Genomic DNA, 27,913 nt, shown 5'->3' on the forward strand with positions numbered 1-27,913 from the left:
TCTCTCTCCCATGTGTGTGTGTGGTGTGTGTCTGTGTGTCTGTGTGTTTGTGTGTATGTGTGGTGTATGTGTGTTAGTGTGTGTATGTATGATGTGTATTTATGTGTGTTAGAGTGTGTTGTGACTGTGTATGTGTTAGTGTGCATTCTCTCTCCTGTGTGTGTATATGTGTGGGGGCATGTGTGTGCACAGAGGCTGTATTTATGTGTGTGTTTCTATATGCAGATATAGAGGCCTTAAGTTAACATTGCTCCCCTGCATGGTCCACCTTGTTTGTTGAGACAGGGTCTCTCACTGGGTCTTGGGCCAAGTTAGACAAGGCTGGCTGGCCAGTGAGTACCAGGCAGCTACATGTCTATTCCTCCCAGAGCAATATTTACAAGCATGTACAGTCATGTCTGAATATGGGTTTTGGGGCTATGCAGCAAATATTTAACCAACTGAGACAATAACCCCAGTCCCTCTCCTAAATCTGCACATACTGAACTTCCATTCGCTATGTCTCCCATAAGTCAAGGAAACTTGGTTCCCAACAAATTCTACTGTTTGTTGAGCACAGCTCCCTCCTCACTGTTACTCACAGTGAGCCTTCCAGGTACTTAGTCATGTCTGCCTGGAGAAACTCAATGATCCTTATCCGCATGCTGTGGTCGGGGCGCTTCTGCTCTGCCAGCACGCACTTGACATCATAGGGGAACTCCGGTAAGACGTAGGACTTGGTCCAGTGCAATGCTTTATGCCTTGCTAGAACATGTTTCACATTTCTTCTGTGGAATAAAAACACAAAGAGTGAAATTCTGTTTCAAATCTACATGTAATACATTATTTCCCCGTGCTCTGCTTAAACCACTTCTCTAACGCCTACCTAGACCATGTAAATACTTCTCATCCTAGAAGAAATATCATAATCACATAGGTTTTTAAAATTAAGCCTGATGTTGGAGAATATTACTCCATATATCTTGAAGAGCCAAGTTGTAATGCGTCGCTAGAAATTGAACGAAATACTTGACAGACAGAGAGATAAACTGCAATTCTGCCGAGCAAGTGAAGCCAAGTACTTTAGTCTTAGTTCCTAGTTAAGAAAAATCTCATCTACGCTGCTGCTATTTGGAGCAAAATACACGATGCACCTGATTCAGTCGGTCCTTGGCTATTTCAGTGTGGGAAAGCTGGTCTCTACGCTAAAATAAAATTTGGGGTATTTACTCCATAGGAGGATATTACACAAGAGGACAGGAAGCTATAATGTTACATCAGTCATTTTCTGGGAAAGGCTGCGGGCAGCCAAATGGAATGTGATAGTGGCTGATTAAAATCTGCTAAACATTTACTAAAATTAGCTGGCTGTACCCTTAAATTTGGTGGATTTTTAATGCCATGTGAGTTAAGCATCGATAAGACTGTTTATAAAACCGAGCTTCAGAACCACACTGAGACCTTAAATCAGAGGTTGATTCTTACGTATGCAAATGCAAAGAAGGCTCCAACATATCATTTGGAAACTACCACTAATCAAAGGCAGTCAGCAGCTGTCAACCTAGGTCACAAACAGGATTAAATGGGTGGAGGTGAGGGACAGTGGCAAGGAGAGTACAGGACAGCAGAGACATTCTTTTTTCTCTTTTATTGGTTATCTTACTTATTTACATTTCAAATGTTATCCTCCTTCTCAGTTTTCCCTTCGTCAACCTCCATCCCATACCCCCTCCCCCTAACAGAGAGATTCTTATGCTAGTCTCTGTAGGTTAATTCTACTAACTAGTAGGTTAGTTCTCTGGGTATGGTTGAATTTAGTCGCTCAAACAAAACTCAAAGTCACTTTCAGAAGCCAAGCTTCTTTTAGCATTGTAAGCCACGCTTTACCAGACTGCATGTGTATAGAAGGTAGGGATGGGGGAAGCAGGGGAAAGCTTTTTTTGTCTCTTTTTATGGTAAGCTCCCTCCCATCTCCTCCCTGTGGCATTCTCTGTACCCATGGAGAAAAATGTTCTGGCTACAGTAAGCATACCAGTAATTTCATACTGGACTCAATATAGCAACAGGCAACTTTCAGACATCAATTCCGCTCAAATTATTTCTCAGTGTGTTTCTCTCTCATTGCACTCACCCACTCTGCCAACATGTATGGGAAGTTTCCCTTGCCAGCTGCCCTTATACTACCCCTCTCTCTTCCCAGGACATTGATTCTTCCATGGCCACATTCATTGTCTCTTACATACAGACACAGGGATAGAGGGTGTACAGACAAGAGTTGAAGACCAATCCTTATGCTGCCCCCACTGTCTTAGAAGGGCGGTGAGGTAAGGAGGCTTCCATGCAGCTCCACATCCACAGCTCTCTCCAGTAAATTGTTAGTAACAAACACAGACACAAACTCCCGTGACCTTCTAATATTGCTGTCACCCTCACTCATTTCATTCCATCAACAATTACTTCAATATTCCAACGGTATCAAATAGAACTTAGTACAAATTTTGTAGCACCAGGTTTTTTTTTTTTCTATATATTTCTTGTTCCCTTGTCCTCATTATTCTAGCAAATATTCAGAATGTAGGGCTGGAGAGATGGCTCAGCAGTTAAGAGCACTGGCTGCTATTCCAGCGGTCCTGAGTTCAATTCCCAGAAACCACATGGATCCATACAGGATCCACTCAAGAAAATAGTCCCTCGTGTTCCAACTAGACAGATTAGGGTAAATCAAAGGCACCAAAAATTTTCTTTTCTTTCCATTCAAGAGACACATTATTGGTGTGAATATAATCTAGGCAATGCAAACGAATACAAGATAAGATGACTATTATGAAAGAAAGGGGGTGCTCAAAACTTAAATATATTCATAATGGGAAGCAGATAACTGTAGCTAAGCTATTTCCCATCTATAAAATTATATTTGCATTGTATTAAAAAGATCTGTGCTGTGATGTTAAAATTATTCCCAGTACTTATACCAAGCTAGAGTTTGGCATAGCACCCGCAGGTTGTACTAGACTAGGTATAGGAGTCGAACTGACTCCCAGTAAAGGACACTAATATTTCTCTTCTGACTCCCAACTTTGGACTTTCTGACAAGCTTCTCACCAAACCAATAGCTCAGTTTTCTATCCTGGGTATAAAATACCCCCCAAGCCATTTAAAATACCTTAATGTGACCCCCAGTCTGAGAGCATACTGCTTACTAACACTACTCAGTTCATACAGCTTAAAAATATATGTCCATAATAAAATTTACAATAAAGCCAGCAATTTGACAAAGGATGGTATCATTATTACAGTTTTAAATTTACTTCGGATACTGACAAATAATAATCGCAGTATATACTTTTAAGATCAAAGTGATTCTGTGGTATGCACATAGAATATTTACACACTGTGGAACTATTGAGTCAAGCAGATTGACCTAACCGCCATCCCTAGTTCTTATTAGTTATTTCACCTGCCCAACTGAAACATTATATTTTTAAATTTGCATTAATTTTTTTTAAGTGATGGGATAAGAGTTCTCATAAAAGGTGCATTGGCGGGCTGGAGAGATGGCTTAATGGTTAGGAGCACTGACTGTTCACCCAGAGGTCCTGAGTTCAAATCCCAGCAACCACATGTTGGCTCACAACCATCTGTAATGAGATCTGATGCTTTTTTTGATGTGTCTAAGGACAGCTACAGTGTACTCACATATAATAAATAAATATCTTTTTTTAAAAAAAAGGCTCATTGGCTTTTCTAACTTTGTCTAGTGTAAGAAGAATGGAAAATCATTCACCTCTTCCCAAGAGCAGAGTACGTACTGTAGTTAGTGGGGTCACGTCGGGTAGCAATGCTATTTTTGTGAAGAACAGGCTCAATGGAGTATCAGCCTGTTGGGAAAAACCTTCACAGAAAACGTCCTAGAGAGTAGAAGACACCTAGCTGTTACGTCCCGACAGGGACTCTTTGAGGAGGGCAGACACATCCCTTAGCAAGGTTGATGTATGATGTTTTTGTTAAAAGAATGAGAAAAGTGCATGGGAAAAGTTTGATCCAGTTCCCCACTTAAACTCCAAGCAGTGCCTCCAGGCAGCCTCGAGATGCCTTTCTTCAAACTCGATTCACCTCCTCTCAGTCCTGGTTTCGAGAACGTTCCTGTCACCAAGTCTCCCTTTTTGACGATTTATTTTTATTTATGTGTATATGTGTATCCATGCCCCATGTGTGTATGGATTCCCAAGAGCTTTCAGATTCTCTAGAGCTGGAATTACAAATTGTGAAGTGCTCAGTGGAGGAACTGGGGAGCTGACAGGGGTCCTCTGGAACAGCAGCAAGTGCTGTTAACTGCTGAGCGTTTGTCCGTCCCCAATATTCTCTTTTCTATGTTCTACCTCATATTGTCAAGAATTTCACCTCTCATTCCACACATTTGAAATAATTTATCATCTTAAAAAAAAAAAAAGAACCAGACTCTTGTCTTAGATTAAAGCCCACATTAATCTGGGCTCTGATCATAGAATTTCCTTCTCCCCAGATTTCATATACTGAACCCCAAACCTTTATGTGACATGACTGTGTTTGGGGTCAGGTTCTGTGCAAGTATATTGAGCTACGTGAGGTCCAAGAGGTTGAGTGAGATGAATTATTCTTTTATGAAGAGACTCTAGAAGTACATCTTCTTTCTCAGGAAGTAGAGAGAAGGTGGATCTCTTAGATAAGGTTATCATTGCTGTGATGAAGCTATAACCAAAAGCAGCTTGGAGAGCCAAGGGTTTTATTTGGCTGACATGTATAGAATCAGTCCATGGAGAAAAGCCAGGGCAGGAACTCAAACAGGGCAGTAATCTGGAGGCAGGAATTGATGCAGAGACCATGGAGGGGTGCTGCTTACTGGCTTGCTCCTCATGGCTTGCTCAGCCTGTTCCCTAGTAGAATCCAGATTCATCAGCTGAAGGTAACATTATCTGAAATGAACTAGGCTCTTCAACACCAATCACTGATTTTAAAAGTGCTCTCCAGGCTTGTCTACATACAGCCTGATCTTCTGGAGGCATTTTCTCAATGGAGGCTCCCTCCTCCCACATGACTACAGCTTGTGTCAAGTTGACATGAAACTAGCTAGTACAGTGGCCATCCATAGGGTATGAATTGGTTCTTATCAGAGAATGAACTGGTCACCACTATGAACTTAAATCTGAGACCCTAAAATCAGAATGAATGTGTGTTATGTAAGCTCCTCAGTCTGTGATAACTGCTGTGGCTAACTCAACCTCTGATTTTCTTGTTGCTTTTGCCATATGCCTTCCTCTTAGAAAGTAGAGCCTTGACATCTTTCATCTCTCATCTTCAGCTGTCATGAAAATCTCCTACATTGTATCTCTTGTATCATCTACTTCTCGTGGTTTATGCTCCCACATTAATCTGGGCCTGGATCGTATAACTTCAAGTATCTATCAGCAGAGATCTGCTTTCAAAATAGCAAGGTATGAACCTTATTTAAAAAAAAAAACCTGGAATGCCTCACTTTAGGGTGAAGGGAAGAGATGCTAATTTGTCTATTTAGCAATAACTCCCACTCACTCTTCTGAGCTTAGTTTAACCCTTTCCTCAGGTAGATGCTCATCTCCACTCTGGTAGCCCTACTGTGTGCTTCTTCAGCTCAACTAACAACTCTGCCTGCTCTAGAACCAACCCAGTGTACTTGCAATTCTTCTTTCCTATCTTGATTGTGTATTGTGCATTGTGTAACAGAACTCCTTGCAAATTAGGGTTTTTAAAATCATGCTTTGCTTTTCTAGCTCCACAGGGAATATTGCCCTGAGAGCCAAGAAAGCCCCCATCACTGAAGGCCAGGCCCCTGGGTTGTAAGAAGTTGTAACAAGAGTCTGAAAAGTAAAAATTGCGATTTTTGTGACCTCCCAGTTCATTTCACAGGGACTCACAACTAAGCTAAATCCTGTGTGTGTGTGTGTGTGTGTGTGTGTGTGTGTGTGTATGTGTGTGTGTGTGTGTGTGTGTGTGTGTGTGTGTGTGTGTGTGTGTGTGTGATCCCATTCTTTCTATAAATATTGCTGTGGAAAAGGAGAGACCTCTGTCTCTCTCCTCATTATTGGCTCAAATGTAAGAATGAAAGTAAAGCAATTGTACATATTTAACATCCTTTTCCCTGTGTGCAGGTGAACCACTAGGTTCAAAGCCAGGTCTTTGTGGCCAGGGGCTGCCGTAACATGCTGCTGTCACTGAGTGGAATGGTTTGGGATAGCAATGCCCCAGAAAGATTTAGGAATCTGCGAAGGAAAGAAATGTCATAAAATGATATAGAAGCTGGGCAGGATTTTGCAAACCTGTAAGCTCAGAAATTGGGAGACAAAGGTAGAGGGATTAAGGGTATCCTTCCCTGCAGAGCAAGTTTGAGATTAGCCTGGGCCACATGAGGCCCTGCTTCAAAACAAGCAAACAAAACCAAAATCAAAACCCTGCCAGTACTGATAGTCTTATACAAACTTGAGGCTAAATACACAAAATACACATCTTTCAAAAAGCATGTTTCTACTATATTAGAGCAGTCTACACTCGGCAAGGGAGCCATTGACTAGTAATTCAATGAATGTCCATGACAAGAAGTGTCACCAGCACCAGAGGCAGCACAAATACTGCTTCCCAGATGGGAAGGGAGTCAAAGTTCATGCTCCCCAGGGACTGAACAGAATGTCTGGATCCCATAGTCTCTCTGATTCGAAATTTCATTTTCTTTGAAGAGCCTTCATGCCTGTTGAAAACCACAAGGACTAGACCACTAAGTGACTAGAACTTCATGGTTATGGGTTGAGACTGAGTATTGCAGACCTGGAGCCCACCTTTCTTAGATAAGTCTCCTTCAGTCATTTGTTATAAACTTCTCCTTCTGCCTCAACACCTTTGTGACTATTAAGTAAGAGCTTTGGAATGTATTATTAAACTTAGCAGACCACTGGCTTCCAACAGCCCTGAAGACAAGACTGTCATGACACCTAGAGCCTACAGATGAGATTATCTTGCTCTGCTATAGCCCACCTAGCTGTTTTTCTTTGTTCTGTTATTAAAATTTCCATAACATCTTCCGCAGCAGGCATTGTCACCCAGAGTAACCTGGATTTACGCTCAGGCTGTAGTTATTCACATTGGCTACGAATTAGCTACCATTTGTCTATTTGTCAATTTATTTATTCTTAGTTTCGAAATGGAGTTGGAGCAGGGCCTCTCTGTGTGGCTCCTGTTAGCCTGTAGCTTACTACGAGGCCCAGCAGGATATGAAGTCACTGAAGCAGACGTCACTTCCTACTGCTTCTTTAATGCTTCCAACAATAGCTGGCATGCAACAAGCATTCGGAAAAACATTGGAGGGATGACTGACGGTTTAATCCTAACTTAGGTCAGCAGTCTTAAGTGTTTTCTATTTTATGGAAACAGCAGATATTCGACAAAGAATTATAGGTTTATCTTCAGGCTCCCTCAAAGTCATTGTTATATGATTTTTACACTGGAAGTTTCTCACCATGGAACACTAGATCCCTACTCCCTGGTAATAGGTCTGGGATAGGCCTCAAACAAAGATCTTTGGGTACGAGAGCCTATGGATCCATTCAGAGATTCTGTTGTCCCACTGACCTGAAATTCATTAGCTAGATATGGCAGTGTACCATCTGAGTGCTCTCTGATGCCCTTGCAATGTTATCAAGATCTGTCTATAAAGTCTAGAAGCTTCTCTCTTCCTCTCTTTGGCCCACAGGACTCCTTGTCCTGTTTCTATCACAACTCTCAGACCTTCCGATGTAAGATGCCTCTTCTGTTCTAGATCCTGGGTCCCAGGAGTCCTGGCTACCCAAGCATCCTGGTAGAATCTTGCTCTTCTACCTGGGACTACAGCCTGGGAGAGCTGAGACCAGAATCTTTTGAATCTTATCAGACCCACTGCTTGCTAGTTAATACAAATGATACTTGAAACTTATGAATGCCAACTGTGTGCCAGGTCCTAAGAATTTTTTTCATATAACATACTATTTACCATTTTACAGACATGTACAGGCCCACTTATTCTGGAGAACATCTCACTCAGTTGTGAAATGACAAAGCCAGGCTTCAAAACTAAGCTTTTAATTATTTGCTTGTCCCTGGTACCCAGACTTACCAACACTGCCATCTCAGGGTTACCATGCTAATATAATACCTACATTTACCCCTCTCTCAGGTCATCTGCCTTGTGGAACTGTGTGTGAACCACTAGGTATGGTGGAGGGTCTCGAGACCTACCCTCAAGACAAGGTCTCCTGCAAGCCTTTTCAGTTTGCTAGTCTAGTCACACAGATTTGACCAAATGAAGAAAAAACCACAGAAAGTGAATAAAGTCCTTTTTCCCTTAAATAGTGAACATTTGTTGCCACTACAAAGAGATGTCTGGTCTCTGGTACTCACCTCCCATAGGTCTTGGCCTGCAGAGCAAAGGACAGAAGCATACAGGAACTGAGAAGGCTAATAACGAGACTGAGACATGGCACAATGGTAGTGTTCTCATAGCATGTGTGAGGCCCTGGTTTCATCCACCAGCATTGCACATCTGATCAGAACCTGTACTAAAGAACTCTAATCAGGTTGCAATGCTCTATTGATCTTGCTCTTATTACAATCTGGGGGAGAATGCACACACAGCTGTGTGGCTGTCTCTTGTCTGAAATACCCATGAGGGTCCATTGATATTTTCTTGGCAGCGTAGAGACAGAAGCTCATTCTACTCCATCTCACAGCAGTAGCCAGACCACGAGAAAAGTCATTAAAACAATCCCTAAATATGCATGAAACCATGACTAACTTTTAATTATGCCCCAAGGCAGAAGCAGAGCCTTTGCTCGAGTCTCTAAAGTTAGAGTGGAAAGTCTTTAAAGCAACATGTAGGAAACCCCAGTTTATCCAATCCCCAGCCTTATTGGGCACTGCAAGAGAAACCAACAGTTGGGGTAGATTAAAAAAGAACTTCGCTCCTCAGAAGAAACCATTCCCAGAACATCACTAGCACATGATGCCGATATCCTCCAATGGTCCATGCATCTAGAAAGGCATTTAAACCACTGAGTAACAAGCACAGAATCAAACACCTGTCACCCACAAGAAGTCCTCTGCATCAGAGCACCGTGGTGTTCAATCCCCTGGAACACATATCTTATTTAACTACAACCACAGACCTTCCCAGAACCAAGGTCAGGTGAGTCGGAAGCCTCTCGAGATCTACTTTTTCCTTTTCGTGTCCAGATAGTCTCTGTGGAAAACACAAGGTCCTTTTGGGGGAAACCTGGGGAGTATCCCCAAGAATCTCAGGTGCCTCCATGGGATCTGGTGGCAAGTGCCAGGCGCTTAGCTATAACCCCACTGAATCCTCATGGATACCATGTGGTGTTTCCATTCCAGGTAGTTACAGAAATCATTTTGGGGAGGCAAGTGGAAGGGAAGTGAGCCCTCAAATCAACACTTGCCTGTTCCTACCTCTTGAAAGCAGTTGGCTTCATGAAAGTCCAGTGGGAAAATACCCTCCAATTTATTGCCTGTGATAAGTCAATAGAAATAAGCATAGAAGTTGTTTGAAAGATCAGCATATTTGGTGTCGATTACTTCAAAAGGTCTAAAAATAACAAATTCTTGCTATTCAAACATATATCATATCTCCCAAAAGTTTATTGCTTTTCTTTCACATTCATTAGCTCAGTTTTGAAAGTTTGATTGGATTTTCAGGTGCCAGAGGCTAAGAAAAATTCTGTTTATAAAATAAAAGGATGTGGTCACTATCTCTGTGTTATTCCTGAGGAAGGAATATAGACTTTAATAAACCAAGGTCATTGTCTACTTTTGTAAGCAGTTCAAGAATTACAGAGAAGGTACAGTTTACAGAAAACTGAAAATAGATGGTCTGGATGTCACTGGACAGTGGCTAAATAGTCCTGCTAAAGCAGCAGTTCTCAACCTGTGGGTGGTGATGCCTTGGGTTCTCCAATGACCCTTTCACAGAGGTCACCTAAGACCATTGGAAAGCATAGATATTTACATTACAGTCCATAACTGTAGCAAAATTACAGTTATGAAGTAACAATGAAAATAATTTTATGGTTACCGGTCGCTACAACATGAGGAACTGTATTAAAGGGTTGCAGCATTAGGAAGGTTGAAAACTACTGTTTAAAAGCATGGACAGGGAGACAGCGTCGGAACCTGAAGGAACAGACCGGATAAACAGTTCTCTGCACCCAAATCCCGTGGGAGGGAGAGCTAAACCTTCAGAGAGGCAGACACGCCTGGGAAACCAGAAGAGACTGCACTCTGCACACATTACTGATTCCAGAGGAAAACACCAAACACCATCTGGAACCCTGGTGCACTGAAGCTCCCAGAAACGGCGGCGCAAATCTTCCTGGTTGCTGCCGCCGCAGAGAGCTCGTGGGCAGCACCCCGCGAGCAAACTTGAGCCTTGGGACCACAGGTAAAAACAAATTTTCTGCTGCAAGTGACCTGCCTGGTGAACACAAGACACAGGCCCACAGGAACAGCTGAAGACCTGTAGAGAGGAAAAACTACATGCCCGAAAGCAGAACACTCTGTCCCCATAACAGGCTGAAAGAAAACAGGAAAACAGGTCTAACAGCACTCCAGACACACAGGCTTATAGGACAGTCTAGCCACTGTCAGAAATAGCAGAACAAAGTAACACTAGAGATAATCTGATGGCGAGAGGCAAGCGCAGGAACCCAAGCAACAGAAACCAAGATTACATGGCACCATCGGAGCCCAATTCTCCCATCAAAACAAACATGGAATATCCAAACACACCAGAGAAGCAAGATCTACTTTCAAAATCATATTTGATCATGATGCTGGAGGACTTCAAGAAAGACGTGAAGAACTCCCTTAGAGAACAAGTAGAAGCCTACAGAGAGGAATCACAAAAATCCCTGAAAGAATTCCAGGAAATCATAAATAAACAAGTAGAAGCCCATAGAGAGGAGTCACAAAAATCCCTGAAAGAATTCCAGGAAAACACAATCAAACAGTTGAAGGAATTAAAAATGGAAATAGAAGCAATCAAGAAAGAACACATGGAAACAACCCTAGATATAGAAAACCAAAAGAAGAGACAAGGAGCTGTAGATACAAGCTTCACCAACAGAATACAAGAGATGGAAGAGAGAATCTCAGGAGCAGACGATTCCATAGAAATCATTGACTCAACTGTCAAAGATAATGTAAAGCTGAAAAAGCTACTGGCCCAAAACATACAGGAAATCCAGGACTCAATGAGAAGGTCAAACCTAAGAATAATAGGTATAGAAGAGAGTGAAGACTCCCAGCTCAAAGGACCAGTAAATATCTTCAACAAAATCATAGAAGAAAACTTCCCTAACCTAAAAAAAGAGATACCCATAGGCATACAAGTAGCCTACAGAACTCCAAATAGATTGGACCAGAAAAGAAACACCTCCCGTCACATAATAGTCAAAACACCAAACGCACAAAATAAAGAAAGAATATTAAAAGCAGTAAGGGAAAAAGGTCAAGTAACATATACAGGCAGACCTATCAGAATCACACCAGACTTTTGCCAGAAACTATGAAAGCCAGAAGATCCTGGACAGATGTCATACAGACACTAAGAGAACACAAATGCCAGACCTGGTTACTGTATCCTGCAAAACTCTCAATTAACATAGATGGAGAAACCAAGATATTCCATGACAAAACAAAATTTACACTATATCTTTCTACAAATCCAGCACTACAAAGGATAATAAATGGTAAAGCCCAACATAAGGAGGCAAGCTATACCCTAGAAGAAGCAAGAAACTAATCGTCTTGGCAACAAAACAATGAGAAGAAAAGCACACAAACATAACCTCACATCCAAATATGAATATAACAGGAAGCAATAATCACTATTCCTTAATATCTCTCAACATCAATGGCCTCAACTCCCCAAGAAAAAGACGTAGATTAACAAACTGGATACGCAACGAGGACCCTGCATTCTGCTGCCTACAGGAAACACACCTCAGAGACAAAGACAGACACTACCTCAGAGTGAAAGGCTGGAAAACAACTTTCCAAGCAAATGGTCGGAAGAAGCAAGCTGGAGTAGCCATTCTAATATCAAATAAAATCAATTTTCAACTAAAAGTAATCAAAAAAGTTAAGGAAGGACACTTCATATTCATCAAAGGAAAAATCCACCAAGATGAACTCTCAATCCTAAATATCTATGCCCCAAATACAAGGGCACCTACATACGTAAAAGAAACCTTACTAAAGCTCAAAACACACATTGCACCTCACACAATAATAGTACGAGATTTCAACACCCCACTCTCATCAATGGACAGATCATGGAAACAGAAATTAAACAGAGACATAGACAGACTAAGAGAAGTCATGAGCCAAATGGACTTAACAGATATTTATAGAACATTCTATCCTAAAGGAAAAGGATATACCTTCTTCTCAGCTCCTCATGGTGCTTTCTCCAAAATTGACCATATAATTGGTCAAAAAACGGGCCTCAACAGGTACAGAAAGATAGAAATAATCCCATGTGTGCTATCGGACCACCACGGCCTAAAACTGGTCTTCAATAACAATAAGGGAAGAATGCCCACATATACATGGAAATTGAACAATGCTCTACTCAATGATAACCTGGTCAAGGAAGAAATAAAGAAAGAAATTAAAAACTTTTTAGAATTTAATGAAAATGAAGGTACAACATACCCAAACTTATGGGACACAATGAAAGCTGTGCTAAGAGGAAAACTCATAGCGCTGAGTGCCTGCAGAAAGAAACAGGAAAGAGCATATGTCAGCAGCTTGACAGCACACCTAAAAACTCTAGAACAAAAAGAAGCAAATACACCCAGGAGGAGTAGAAGGCAGGAAATAATCAAACTCAGAGCTGAAATCAACCAAGTAGAAACAAAAAGGACCATAGAAAGAATCAACAGAACCAAAAGTTGGTTCGTTGAGAAAATCAACAAGATAGATAAACCCTTAGCCAGACTAACGAGAGGACACAGAGAGCATGTCCAAATTAACAAAATCAGAAATGAAAAGGGAGACATAACAACAGATTCAGAGGAAATTCAAAAAATCATCAGATCTTACTATAAAAGCCTATATTCAACAAAACTTGAAAATCTGCAGGAAATGGACAATTTCCTAGACAGATACCAGGTACCGAAGTTAAATCAGGAACAGATAAACCAGTTAAACAACCCATAACTCCTAAGGAAATAGAAGCAGTCATTAAAGGTCTCCCAAACAAAAAGAGCCCAGGTCCAGACGGGTTTAGTGCAGAATTCTATCAGACCTTCATAGAAGACCTCATACCAATATTATCCAAACTATTCCACAAAATTGAAACAGATGGAGCACTACCGAAATCCTTCTATGAAGCCACAATAACTCTTATACCTGAACCACACAAAGCCCCAACAAAGAAAGAGAACTTCAGACCAATTTCCCTTATGAATATCGACGCAAAAATACTCAATAAAATTCTGGCAAACCGAATCCAAGAGCACATCAAAACAATCATCCACCATGACCAAGTAGGCTTCATCCCAGGCATGCAGGGATGGTTTAATATACGGAAAACCATCAACGTGATCCATTATATAAACAAACTGAAAGAACAAAACCACATGATCATTTCATTAGATGCTGAGAAAGCATTTGACAAAATTCAACACCCCTTCATGATAAAAGTCCTGGAAAGAATAGGAATTCAAGGCCCATACCTAAACATAGTAAAAGCCATATACAGCAAACCAGTTGCTAACATTAAACTAAATGGAGAGAAACTTGAAGCAATCCCACTAAAATCAGGGACTAGACAAGGCTGCCCACTCTCTCCCTACTTAGTCAATATAGTTCTTGAAGTTCTAGCCAGAGCAATCAGACAACAAAAGGAGGTCAAGGGGATACAGATCGGAAAAGAAGAAGTCAAAATATCACTATTTGCAGATGATATGATAGTTTATTTAAGTGATACCAAAAGTTCCACCAGAGAACTACTAAAGCTGATAAACAACTTCAGCAAAGTGGCTGGGTAGAAAATTAACTCAAATAAATAGGTAGCCTTCCTCTACACAAAAGAGAAACAAGCCGAGAAAGAAATTAGGGAAACGACACCCTTCATAATAGACCCAAATAAAATAAAGTACCTCGGGGTGACTTTAACCAAGCAAGTAAAAGATTTGTACTATAAGAACTTCAAGACACTGAAGAAAGAAATTGAAGAAGACCTCAGAAGATGGAAAGCTCTCCCATGCTCATGGATTGGCAGGATTAATATAGTAAAAATGGCCATTTTACCAAAAGCGATCTACAGATTCAATGCAATCCCCATCAAAATACCAATCCAATTCTTCAAAGAGTTAGACAGAACAATTTGCAAATTCATCTGGAATAACAAAAAACCCAGGATAGCTAAAACTGTCCTCAACAATAAAAGGACTTCAGGGGGAATCACTATCCCTGATCTCAAGCAGTATTACAGAGCAATATTGATAAAAACTACATGGTATTGGTACAGAGACAGACAGATAGACCAATGGAATAGAATTGAAGACCCAGAAATGAACCCACACACCTATGGTCACTTGATTTTTGACAAAGGAGCCAAAACCATCCAATGGAAAAAAGATAGCATTTTCAGCAAATGGTGCTGGTTCAACTGGAGGTCAACATGTAGAAGAATGCAGATCGATCCATGCTTATCACCCTGTACAAAGCTTAAGTCCAAGTGGATCAAGGACCTCCACATCAAACCAGACACACTCAAACTAATAGAAGAAAAACTAGGGAAGCATCTGGAACACATGGGCACTGGAAAAAATTTCCTGAACAAAACACCAATGGCTTATGCTCTAAGATCAAGAATCGACAAATGGGATCTCATAAAACTGCAAAGCTTCTGTAAGGCAAAGGACACTGTGGTTAGGACAAAACGGCAACCAACAGATTGGGAAAAGATCTTTACCAATCCTACAACAGATAGAGGCCTTATATCCAAAATATACAAAGAACTCAAGAAGTTAGACCACAGGGAGACAAATAACCCTATTAAAAAATGGTGTTCAGAGCTAAACAAAGAATTCACAGCTGAGGAATGCCAAATGGCTGAGAAACACCTAAAGAAATGTTCAACATCTTTAGTCATAAGGGAAATGCAAATCAAAACAACCCTGAGATTTCACCTCATGCCAGTGAGAATGGCTAAGTTCAAAAACTCAGGAGACAGCAAATGCTGGTGAGGATGCGGAGAAAGAGGAACACTCCTCCATTGTTGGTGGGGTTGCAGACTGGTACAACCATTCTGAAATCAGTCTGGAGGTTCCTCAGAAAATTGGACATTGAACTGCCTGAGGATCCAGCTATACCTCTCCTGGGCATATACCCAAAAGATGCCCCAACATATAAAAAAGACATGTGCTCCACTATGTTCATCGCAGCCTTATTTATAATAGCCAGAAGCTGGAAAGAACCCAGATGCCCTTCAACAGAGGAATGGATACAGAAAATGTGGTACATCTACACAATGGAATATTACTCAGCTATCAAAAACAACGACTTTATGAAATTCATAGGCAAATGATTGGAGCTGGAAAATATCATCCTGAGTGAGATAACCCAATCACAGAAAGACATACATGGTATGCACTCATTGATAAGTGGCTATTAGCCCAAATGCTGGAATTACCCTAGATGCCTAGAACAAATGAAACTGAAGACGGATGATCAAAATGTGAATGCTTCACTCCTTCTCTAAAAGGGGAACAAGAATACCCTTGGCAGGGAATAGAGAGGCAAAGATTAAAATAGAGACTGAAGGAACACCCATTCAGAGCCTGCCCCACATGTGGCCCATACATATACAGCCACCCAATTAGACAAGATGGATGAAGCAAAGAAGTGCAGACTGACAGGAGCCGGATGTAGATCGCTCCTGAGAGACACAGCCAGAATACAGCAAACACAGAGGCGTATGCCAGCAGCAAACCACTGAACTGAGAATAGGACCCCCATTGAAGGAATCAGAGAAAGAACTGGAAGAGCTTGAAGGGGCTCGAGACCCCATATGTACCACAATGCCAAGCAACCAGAGCTTCCAGGGACTAAGCCACTACCTAAAGACTATACATGGACTGACCCTGGACTCTGACCTCATAGGAAGCAATGAATATCCTAGTAAGAGCTCCAGTGGAAGGGGAAGCCCTGGGTCCTGCTAAGACTGAGCCCCCAGTGAACTAGATTCTTGGGGGGAGGACGGCAATGGGGGGAGGGTGGGGAGGGGAACACCCATAAGGAAGGGGAGGGGGGAGGGGGATGTTTGCCCGGAAACCGGGAAAGGGAACAACACTCGAAATGTATATAAGAAATACTCAAGTTAATAAAAAAAAAAAAAAAAAAAAAAAAAAAAAAAAGCATGGACAGGCTTTAGTCAGGTAGGCAGGTGAAGTGGCCACACAACCTAACACAAAAGACATATAAGAGGCCCTTGATACACAGCCATCAAGTGACTAGAATAGCAGGACAGAAGGAAAAGCCAGAGGATGCCTGTAATTATTTTACTTTGCATGCCTGGCTGGTGTCATCACTGTTTGAGATGAAGCAGGAGGTGAAGTGATCATCTCTTACCCCAGTCTACAGGACCAGAGTGGCCTTATATTGTGTCACAGAGTCAACTGCCTAGAAGACAGCCTTTGATCATGTAGGACCCGTTTGTTTCCTTTCCCCAGATACATGAATAAAACAATATTGAATGATTGGGTCAGTTGGCATTGGAGATCTAACCTATTTTCACAGTGCATCCTCCTAAGGAAAAGCAAAGGGAGGAGGTAGGCGGGGCCGCAAGAAGGAGGAAAGTCCAGAACCAGGTCCTTGGAGCTCGGGGAACCTAAGGATTCTGCCTCAGATATTATTTGTTTTTCGTACAAAAGCCTGCTTTGTCTTTAGTTTCCATGGATTTCTGCTTCTTACACTCAGGTGTACTTAAGGGTGTGTGTGTGTGTGTGTGTGTGTGTGTGTGTGTGTGTGTGCGCGCGCGCACGTGCACGCATCTCTCACATACACACAAAATTTGAGGTTCTTTTCTAGAGAGAGGTAATAGGCGATCTAATACACAAGCTTGCAGACAAAGGCTGTGGGCATATATATCCTGTTTCTAAGCCTTTCTGTGCTCTTCTAAAGTAGTCTTGATTTGATTCCTTCCACTTGGTAGCTGTGATGGAGGGTAGCAAATATGAATCTCATCATTCCTGTTTTTCTGTTTGTCTTTCTTTCTTCCTTCCTTCCTTCCTTCCTTCCTTCCTTCCTTCCTTCCTTCCTTTCTGTTAGAATAGAATAGAGTTTATTCAGGGTATGGGGAGAGGAGCTGAGAGGGCAGTAGAGACAGAGAAAGGCAGAGAGAGAGAGAGAATGAGAGAGAGAGAGAGAGAGAGAGAGAGAGAGAGAGAGAGAGAGAGAGAGAGAGAGAAAGAGAGAGAGAGAGAGAGAGAGAGAGAGAGAGAGAGTAGAGGAGTAGAGGCCGGCATGAGCATGTGGAGAGAGACAGGGGAGGGGAGTGGGAAGAGGAGCAAGAGAAGAGAGCAAGAGCCATTCCTGTCTTCAACAGAGGATTGAATATGGCGAGAAGGTAGATGCACTAGCCTTTACCCCATGTCTCTCCTTACACTGCCACAATACCAGACAGCTGGAATCTCACAGTTCACTGTGAGGAGTAACTGCAGCAAAGGAAAGCTTTAGGAATCAAACAACACTGTGTGGGAATGAAGCTGCCTTGGAAATGGGTCTGCATTTTCTGAACCATTGTTTGAACGAGGAATGCCCAGGGAACTGATTTCTGCCTACGTTCTATCTCCTTTTCACTTTCCCAACCTGTATCCCCATACTCACTTTACTCATTTATAAAAAAGAGAAAGCAATATCTTCTTTGTGTCAAGGAGACTATATCAGATGATAATGTGAACGGTTTGTAAACAGACATACACACATTCACGCAAACACAAACTCAGACGCACACAGATACATGCAGAGACACACATATACAAACATAGACAAACACAGTCACATACATATACACACAGAGACACACACAGATGCACATGGACACACACATACACACATACACAGTCACAGACACAGATACACATAGAGACACATACACACAAACACAGATACACATAAACTGACAGACACACAGATACATAAAGATACACACACACACACACACACACACACACACACACACACACACCTGGTTGGTTGTTTTGAATATTTCCTCCAAAGCTGAAATGTTTCACTTTGGACTCTTCCCATGCATGGTGGATGCATGGACCACCTGGACTGGGTGACTGTAAAAGGCTAGAGAAAGATGCTGGGAAACCTGTCATCTGTTACTCCTCTTCAGTTTTGTTCTATATATGGTTCTCTGGTTCCATAGTTTGTGTTTCCCCCCTATGGTGCAATGAAACCCAGACACTGAAGTATCACAGTGCCAGGTCCAGGGTAAAACACTTATGGAAATGCTCAGCAAAACAGTTCTTCTCTCTGGAATAGTCAAGTTAAAGCTGCCCACAAAATGGAGGGCAAAACCAAAGGTCGTACTCAATTCAAGCTCTACAGGACATTATCTGCAAATTACTTTGGTGAGATTATGTTGGATGAATATACTTTTCCCCACTTAAGTATAAACACTTGAAAGAAATGTATAATATAATCAAAACTTTGTCAATTCAACATTGATATTTTACCAAGCATCTCCATCACTTGATTAAAGCTTACTTTCTAGGACAACAACAAAAAATTAAATTACAATATATTTAAACACACAAAACCTCATAAAAAGAAAGACAAACATCACTTGACTTTAAAATATTGTAAAGTTGGTGTCTCACCTCTGCTTCAATACTCTTTGGTCAATGAGTCTATTGTCGAGGACAGCCGGATACAAAGATGTCTGGTCCCCATGGCTGGTGGGACTGAGGTTTCGTTCATGCCTGGAGCAAAGTGGAAGAGCCATGTAATGGTCATGGGACACTAAATAGATGCAACAACCATTGATCTCATGATGTTTGAAGGGGAAACTTCAGCCTGGCTTCATCCTTTGAAGTTCACATGAGACTCATGGCTAAGAACATTGCAAAGAAGACTGGGCACCTCACCTCACACAGTGCTCCTCTATGGAGTAGGCTGATGCCAATTCACCTCACTGCCTTCATCAGTCTGGCAGAGGGTGTGTGTGTGTGTGTGTGTGTGTGTGTGTGTGTGTGTGTGTGTGTGTGTGTGAATGTGTAGAAGTCAACCTCAAATGTCATTCCTCATGAACCACCCACCTTGTTTTATTATGAAGTGGAGCTTGCTGATTTTTCTAGCCCGGCTGGACACTGGGCCCCAATTGTCTGCCTTTCTCCGTCTCCCCAGTTCAAGGCTTGCCACTACTCCTACCCTTACATGTGAATGCTATGTAATGAACTCAATCTTCACAACTGAGCCATCTCCTTAACTTCCAATGTCATATTTTTAAATGATATTGAGATGAAACTTTCTTTTGCGAAGTAGGGTCTGTGTTTCTCAGTTAATAGTCTTCTAGTGAAGACAAGTGTTTGACCATGTCAGATCTCTCCTCCACCCCTACGATTTTCAAGGGAATTTTTTTATTACCATAAAATCTCTTCATCCACCTTCCATCATTTTCAATTCAGGAAACCCAGGAGTCCAGAATGGAAGGCAGCTTTCTCACGGCCACAGGCTACACAATAGTGTCAGAATCTGTAGCTCTGAACCAGATCCAGTAAAACAGTCATCAAGAAGCCACTGTAAGCCACACGTTCCTGTTCTCTATGCAGTTCTGAGATGGATGTTTCTTGTTCAGATGTTTCTTTGCAAAAAGAGTGAATCGGGCGACCACCGAATGGGATTTTACTCAAGTTAAAACCCATGTGCTCTCTCTGATCTAACTCTATTATAGACTCTTAAGAATGGGCCAAAAGAATAATTTATTCTATATTTTATCTTAGAGTTGAATAGGGTCAAACTAAAAATAGTAAAAAGTCAAATGTATACCCAAGGTTAGATTAGTAATAAATATATCAGGGACCTGAAATCGTGTATTTATTTACATAACTGTAGGGTTACATTAAATTTCTTTTTATTAAATATTTTCTTCACATTTCATTCAATGGTATACATTCATGTCTGCTTATTATAGTCCTCAACTGACAACATATTTTTCAAGTGACAATATTCTTGGTAAATATAACCAATAAGCAAGTTAAGATTTTATACCAGAATACTTTCACCTAAAAACAAGACTACACTAACCCTTAAAGTCGAACTTTCTAGTTAGAGCAAGAAACCCAACCTTTTAAATCTCTGGGCTTCCAGAATGACCAGTCTTGGCTACAGTTGATACTAGTTGTCATAACTTGGTTAAGAAAATTGCATAATTGACAGAGGACTGTCTTGGTCTGGTAAAAAGAGGGCAGATTTGCCTCAAGATTGTGGTGTTTCATGGCGTGAATTCACAGTTTGGAGTGCAATGACTTTCTCAAGGTGCAGATGAAGAAGCAAAACTTTCAAACATGGTATGGAATGAATCCAAGTCACCCAGTAAAACCAAGAATGAAGCCCTGAGCTCTTGGCAGTCCAGCCAGTTCCAGTGAGCTACAGAGCAGAGAAGTGGATTTATGGGCTGCCAGTTTTCTTCTGAGCTGTGCCCAAGGCAAGATCAAGATTCCAGTCAAAGGGGAGGGACTTCCAGCTCAAAAGTTCTTGCCACCCAAAAGTTCTGGGAAGTGACATTGCAGTCCCTTTGAAGCTCACCCCTCCCCCTTGCTAGAGAGGATTGAAAGGTTACAGTGGGAACTTTACACAAATGTCTCAGATCCAAAGCCTTGCTGCAACCATTCATGAAAGAAATCCTTCAAATAAATCACTTGGAAGAATTTCCAGTCTGACTCCCTTTATAACTGTTGTTATTATTATTTTTTAAAGACAACATTTACCTCTATACCTTAGGTCAGCCTCAAACTCACAGCAATTCATCTGGTGGAATTACAAGTTAACCATATCCACATCTTCATCCCAGTTTAAGAATCACCCTTCAGGGCTGCCAAATAATTCCAATATTCCAAAGAAAAATCAAGTTCCTTAAGCCAAATCTCCTTAATGTTATATTGCTTATCAAAAAGAGAAAGATTTATTATTACAGGCCTAATTTCGGAAAAGATGAAAATAAAATGATACATCCAATACCACATTTTTAGAAAATGAATGGTGATTGATTGTTACCATTCTTTTCCGTTACAGAATTAAGAGATTAGAAACAATCAAACACAGTCACTCTCCCACTTTAGAGCTTCTGTCTGACACTGTGAATTTCCTACATGATTTCTCCCCATGATTTGCCACAGCGTTCCTTATTTTATGGTTAGTTTTCAGAGCATTGTGAAACTCAGTTGTGGCAAAGGGGTTAGCAAATTCTATTGTGAAGGCCTCGAGAAAAAGCATAAATTAGTTGCCACAGAGAGACCTGGGCAAATAAACACACAAACGAACAGACAGCTTGGGACAAGGCAGAGAAGAAGCCATGCATGGGTCTTTGCAGTAGTCCAGTTACAGCAGCTCGTCCTATCTCAACACTAACCCCACACGTTTCTACTGTTGGCTCCGACAACGTAGCATAGGGACTTCATGCCTTCAGGATTGCCTTAACAACCACAGTGGGGGGAGAGAAAAACAACAGATTCTGATTCAATTCTTCATATGAGCCGATCGAATATTAGAATCCTGTGCCTACCATCTAGCTGAAAACTGCCCACAGATTTGAAAGCTTTGATTCTTTGTCATGAGACAACAGACATTCAGGGAAGTATACCAAGCCGGTCCCGGCATGTACTCACTCAGGGGCCGCTTGTACCAGGGTCAGGAGGGACGTCTCTGTGGAACCTCCCGAGGGCTTCAGCCCTTGATTACTCTGCTTGTATTTCTTAATGAAGTCCATCAGAACAGCCTGGTGTCCAATTTTCTTTACCAGTTGCTGTACCATCCGATCATTAAGGGCCAGGAGTGCGGTCCCACTGACTTCTTCCTCTGGGCAAAAGAAAATGAACTTTCATATCACTTTTCAGGAAAACAAGGCACAGAAAGAAGGTAAAACTGGTTGCAGTATTGAAAGGATCATCGAAGCTTGAGATGGCAGCCACTGCATTATCTGTCAGGGCTCTGAAACTACATAGTTCCAAACTGATGTCTGCTGCTAAGAGATCACCAGAACAGGAGTCCCAATAAAAACTTTGTTTGTTTGCACATTAATACCCTTCCTCTAGGCCAATTTTAAGAGCCAAAAGAAATAGAAGTCTTTGGGGGAAGCTATTTTTATAATGCCTCCTAGTTGATGTCTAACATCGGCACATTCGATTCTGTATAAAACATGAGTGGTTATGTATGACAAAAGATACACACAAAGTCTGGATCAATGTCACTTCCAGGAGTCTGCAATCATCTGGAAATAGCATTCTTTTCAGAGGATGCTAGGTAAACTGGAAACTGCCCCAGCCTGTGGGAAAGAGATGGAGTTCCTCCTCAGAACGACTCCTCATCCACAACAGGCAGATATCAGGCAGGGAAAGGGAAAAGCAGCTTTCACAACAGAGGGCACCCGTACAACTGCATGGCTCAAATAAAATTCATTCAAAGTATATAAACGACTTACCTTGAAACCTGGGGACTAGCTCACCTAAGTTTTTCTCCACCAACCATTTGCAGACCTGATCAACTGACCACGTTTCCATCGTCGGATTCTTGTCAATGCACCTGTAGAATGAGAAGCGGGGATAGCTTGTCTCCCTTCCTTCTTTCCTTCCTTTCTTCTTCCCTCCCTCCCTTCCTTCCTTCCTTCCTTCCTTCCTCCCTGATTATTAGTCTTCATTAGTTTTTTTAAACAGTCGGCTTTCTCCTCTGCTAAACTTCTTTCAATACTTGGATTTAAAAAAAATTAATATTTTTACAATGTAACACTTAAAAGTTGCTAATAAAACAAATAATTGCTTTAAAGGTGGATTTGTAGCCTATCTTCTAGTCTCATTTCTTCACCTTCTCCTACTTGATTTCCACAGGCATCCCTCAGCTTAACTAGCAGACAGCCGGAGCATACAATGGTACCCAATCCTGTACCATTAACACCCAGGTTTCTTCACAAAGAACAGAAAGGTGTGAAATCATCAGGAAGTGGTTGACATTTACAGAGGGGTGTGCAGGGGAGAAAGGGAGGAAGGATCAGATAAAAGTCTGACTGAGAGACACATGTAAACCAGGGTGGCTTAACCCCTTGCTGCTCCCAGTCAGGAGAAGACCTTTCCACCATCCTCACAGCTCTGGCTTAGCAGCAAACTCTTTTCTCAGGGAAAACTACCCTCATGTGCCATTCTCCCATTGTTCCAATGTTATTCCTACATACTTGAGTATGCTTTCAAACGGTACCAATACTACTGTAACATATCTATTTATCTGTCTTTCTCTATCTATCTATCTATCTATCTATCTATCTATCTATCTATCTATCTATCTATCTATCTGTAGCTTTACCAGTTATCATATATGTATATACACACATATGTACATATACATATGTATAATATACACATATATATGCATAGATATTCATATATACATATATACATACAGATATAGAGATATATGTATATATACACGTGTATACATGTATCTATATATGTGTGTATATATATATTTAGTTGGGCAGATTAAATTAGGAAATAACTGAAGATGTTAATGTTGTCTAAGTGCAAGAAGCAAGCACAGACTTTGCATGGTTCACTCTCAACTTCCCCACTAACGTCGCACCACCAGCCCAGTCTGCCACCTTCCATAATTTTTCAATTTCGTCGAGGAAGCTTTTCTCTGTTTATAATTCAACCTAGGAGATTTCTAAGGAATTGATGGAAATGAGAGCAGAAACAGTCTTAAACTGTTTTAACCTTTTAGCATTATTTTCAATGTTGACTTTTATTGCACATGATTTATCGTTTTGCTGTATGATACCAGCTACTTTGTAAAGACAGTGGAAAGGTCCCTTGGTGGAACTGGAACATAGGGATGCATGTGTGTGTGTGTGTGTGTGTGTGTGTGTACATCCCTGCAGTTTTTGATTTTGTGTTTTTAAGTAAATCATAGTTACCAACATTAAAAAGATAATCACCCGTGGGAAGAAAAAGGATGTGCCCAACACTGAAGAAAGCCTGATGGTCACAGCCTTCAAAAGCAGTTCCCTAGAAAACAAGAAGCCTCAAAGTGATGATCGCCCGCTGGAAGCATCCACAGACGCAGGTTGGAAACACTGAAAACAAGGGTTAAACACAGAGGAACACCTTCTGAGTTTCAACAGTGGATTTAATTTGCTTCAACAAACAGTAGCCACAGAGCTCCTCCCCAGGCAAGCAGCAGTTGCAGGGTGTGAAAAGTCATTATTTGCAAGGCTCTGGTGTAAATTAAAAATCACACCTTTCTGTCACACTTCTGGCTTCCTTGTGAAGAGTAAGAGTTAGAAAAAAATTGGAGAGAGAGAGAGAGAGAGAGAGAGAGAGAGAGAGAGAGAGAGGGAGGGAGGGGGAGAGAGAGAGAGAGAGAGAGAGAGAAAGAGAGAGAGAGAGAGAAGCAAATCTTAAACACCAAGGTTAGACAGTATGCAGAGTAAAAAGACCTGCCCTGCAGTCAGTCATTGAGAGAAGGAACTCAGAAAAAACAAAAACCAAAAAAAAAAAAAAAAAACCAAAAAAAAACCAACAACAACAATAACAACAAAAAGAAGCAGCAGTTAGAAGCACAGGTTCTTTTTTTAGTTGAGAAAGACTTTCTCCAATTTGCCTCTGGTAAAAACACAACAATTATCCGATAATGAACTTGGACAAACATAAGAAAATAAAAACTGGTAGTTTTTATTCTGCGTTTTCTGAATATTAAATAAATACTGTGAATATTAAATAAATAAATATTGTCTAGCCAGTTCATCATCATCACAAAGCAAAAAGCACTCCTCCATCCAAGGAGGAAAATAAGTGTTTCAAATAGCTTCACGTCGAGTTTCTGGAACCTTGAAACTATGTCTGAAGGTGGAGCAAATACGAACTCTAAATACTTTTACACAATAGCAAGAAAATAACAAAGAAAAATCAGCACCATGTGTGAGCATACAGGCCAACGACTCTAAGTGGATTAAGTTTTGCTTCCATGAAATAAATTTGTATTAAATATTAAAGGGGTGGGTCCATCTAATTAAAGCCACACAGAGAAAAGACTTTAGGTAAAGCACGTTACATAGGAGGGAATTTTATTTAATAAATTTGTTAAACTCCAAGGGAGATAATAGGGTAGACTGCTGTGAACATGATTTAGAACTTCTAATATAACACAAAAGTATTAGCCACAAAGGAGCAGTTTTTTTTATAATTTAATAAAATATTAAAAGATTTTGCTTCTTTTCTTTTTTTCTGTTCCCACTTTTTACTTCCCTGCAGTTTAAAAGCAGGGACAAGGAGATTCCTAGGACCTTTGCTAACAGTGTATGAACTCGTCTGGGCCAGTCCCTTATCCCGACATAAAGAGCGGCTACCTTTAAAGGCAGAACAAGCCACAGAGCAAAAGAAGTATCCCAGGCCACAGTTGTCACATGGTCCAGTGTCTAGGCTGTGTGTAGAGTTAGCATCTGAGGAGATAACATTGTGGTGCTCAGTGGGGATCAGCGTCCAATCTACTCTGACCATTGTTCATCCCCCATCACTAGACAGGATGGACTGCAAATCTGGTAATAATCAAGTAGAATACCTTGCTTACTTTAGTTATCAAGATGTTTGCTGCATAGAGCCCAGATCTGGGTGAGTGGATACACAAACATCTTCAGCCTTACCAGAAAAAAACATAAGGCACACGTTACCAGATGGGCAGAGCAAGAGAGAGCCAATCAGGCAATGTTGGGAAACACCAGGCTGCTGGATTTCCTCTTAGCATCTGGGAAATGAGAGCCTCCTGGCCTGGAATGTGGCGACTGATGTAGTTTAAACAGCAGAGGGCTGGGAAAAGTGGGATCTCTGTTAAGTAAGCAGGTGCTGCTTCTAAAATGGGAACCGCATGGCAGACAGTGATGTTTGGAGTTCTGAACTGAGTTTGTAGATAGACTTAAGCTCGAGAGTGTTATTGATTGATTGGGCACTCCATGCTTTCACAACATTATTTAGGTAGCAAAGTCAGAAAACTGCAAGGAAGGATTCTTTCTTGAAGTAAATGTTACATGAGATAATAATAGTAATAATAAAATATATATAGTGTATATACATATATGTATGTATATATTAGTAAAAATATCTATTTTTTTACTATCTTGACATCCCTAACATGGATGATACTTCTCTGTGATATATTGCTCTGATATGTTGCTTGATTTGGTTACTAAAATTTTATTGAACATTTTAGTCTCTATTTTCAAAGTAAGGAAGACTTACATTTATTTTTTTTATTTTTTTTCTTTTTTCTTTTTCTTTTTTTTTTTTTTTTTTCGGAGCTGGGGACCGAACCCAGGGCCTTGCGCTTGCTAGGCAAGCGCTCTACCACTGAGCTAAATCACGTTTATTTTTTTATTGGATATTTTACTTACTTACATTTCAAATGTTATCCCATTTCCTGGTTTTCCCTCTGGAAACCCCCTATCTCATCCTCCTACCCCACTGCTTCTATGAGGGTGCTCCCTCACCCCCGTACTCCTGCCTCCCCATCCTGGCATTTTCCTACACTGGGGCATCAAGCCTTCATAGGACCAAGGGCCTCTCCTTCCATTGGTGCCCAACAAGGCCATCCTCTGCTGCATATGTAGATAGAGCCATGGGTCCCTCCATGTGCACTCTTTGGTTGATGGTTTAGTCCCACGGAGTTTGGGGGGTGGGGCGATGGTGGTGGCTGGTTGGTTGATATTGTTGTTCTTCCTATGAGTGGCAAACCCCTTCAGCTCCTTCAGTCCTGTCTCTAACTCCTACACTGGGGACCCTGTTCTTAGTTCAATGGTTGGCTGTGAGCATCTAACTCTGTATTAGCCACGCTCTGTCTGAGCCTCTCAGGAGACAGCTATATCAGGCTTCTGTCAGTATGCACTTCTTGGCTTCAGCAATATTGTCTGGGTTTGATGTCTGTATATGGGGTGAATCCCCAGGTTGGTCAGTCTCTGGATGGCCTTTCCTTCAGTCTCTGTTCCACACTTTGTCCTCGGTTGAGTATTTTGTTCCCCCTTCTAAGAAAGACTGAAGCATACACACTTTGGTCTTCCTTCTTGAGCTTCATGTGGTGTGTGAATTGTATCTTGGGTATTCGGACCTTTTGGGCTAATATCCACCTATCAGTGAGTGAATACCATGTGAGACTGGGTTACCTCACTCAGGATAATATTTTCTAATTCCATCCATTTGCCTAAGAATTTCATGAAGTCATTGTTTTAATAGCTGAGTAGTACTCCATTGTGTAAATGTACCATGTTTTCTGTATCCATTCCTCTGTTGAAGGGCATCTGGATTCTATCCAGCTTCTGGCTATTATAAATGAGGCTGCTATGAACATAGTGGAGCACGTGTCTTTGTTATATGTTGGGGCATCTTGTGGGTATATGCCCAAGAGAGGTATAGCTGGGTCCTCAGGCAGTTCAATGTCCAATTTTCTGAGGAACCTCCAGACTGATTTCCAGAATGGTTGTACCAGCTTGCAATCCCACCAACAATGGAGGAGTGTTCCTCTTTCTTCACATCTTCGCCAGCCTCTGCTGTCACCTGAGTTTTTTATCTTAGCCATTCTGACTGGTGTGTGGTGGATTCTCAGGGTTGTTTTG

General features: G+C 41.3%; 1 protein-coding gene across 1 annotated transcript in view; it reads right to left on the bottom strand.

The window, feature by feature from the left end:
• Positions 1-23,235, bottom strand: part of Samd3 (sterile alpha motif domain containing 3) — a 47,467-nt gene extending 24,232 nt beyond the window's left edge. Inside the window, exons 1-5 of the mRNA NM_001172116.2 lie at positions 23,128-23,235; positions 22,748-22,848; positions 21,936-22,125; positions 18,930-19,031; positions 582-767 (exon numbers count right to left, since the gene is read on the bottom strand). Coding sequence (NP_001165587.1) covers positions 582-767; positions 18,930-19,031; positions 21,936-22,125; positions 22,748-22,826 — 557 coding nt within the window. The 5' untranslated portion in view covers positions 22,827-22,848; positions 23,128-23,235. The remainder of the gene's footprint in view (positions 1-581; positions 768-18,929; positions 19,032-21,935; positions 22,126-22,747; positions 22,849-23,127) is intronic.
• Positions 23,236-27,913: the final 4,678 nt, after the last annotated feature.

The sequence above is a fragment of the Rattus norvegicus genome, chromosome 1 (genome assembly GCF_036323735.1).
Source record: "Rattus norvegicus strain BN/NHsdMcwi chromosome 1, GRCr8, whole genome shotgun sequence".
Lineage (NCBI taxonomy): Eukaryota > Metazoa > Chordata > Mammalia > Rodentia > Muridae > Rattus > Rattus norvegicus.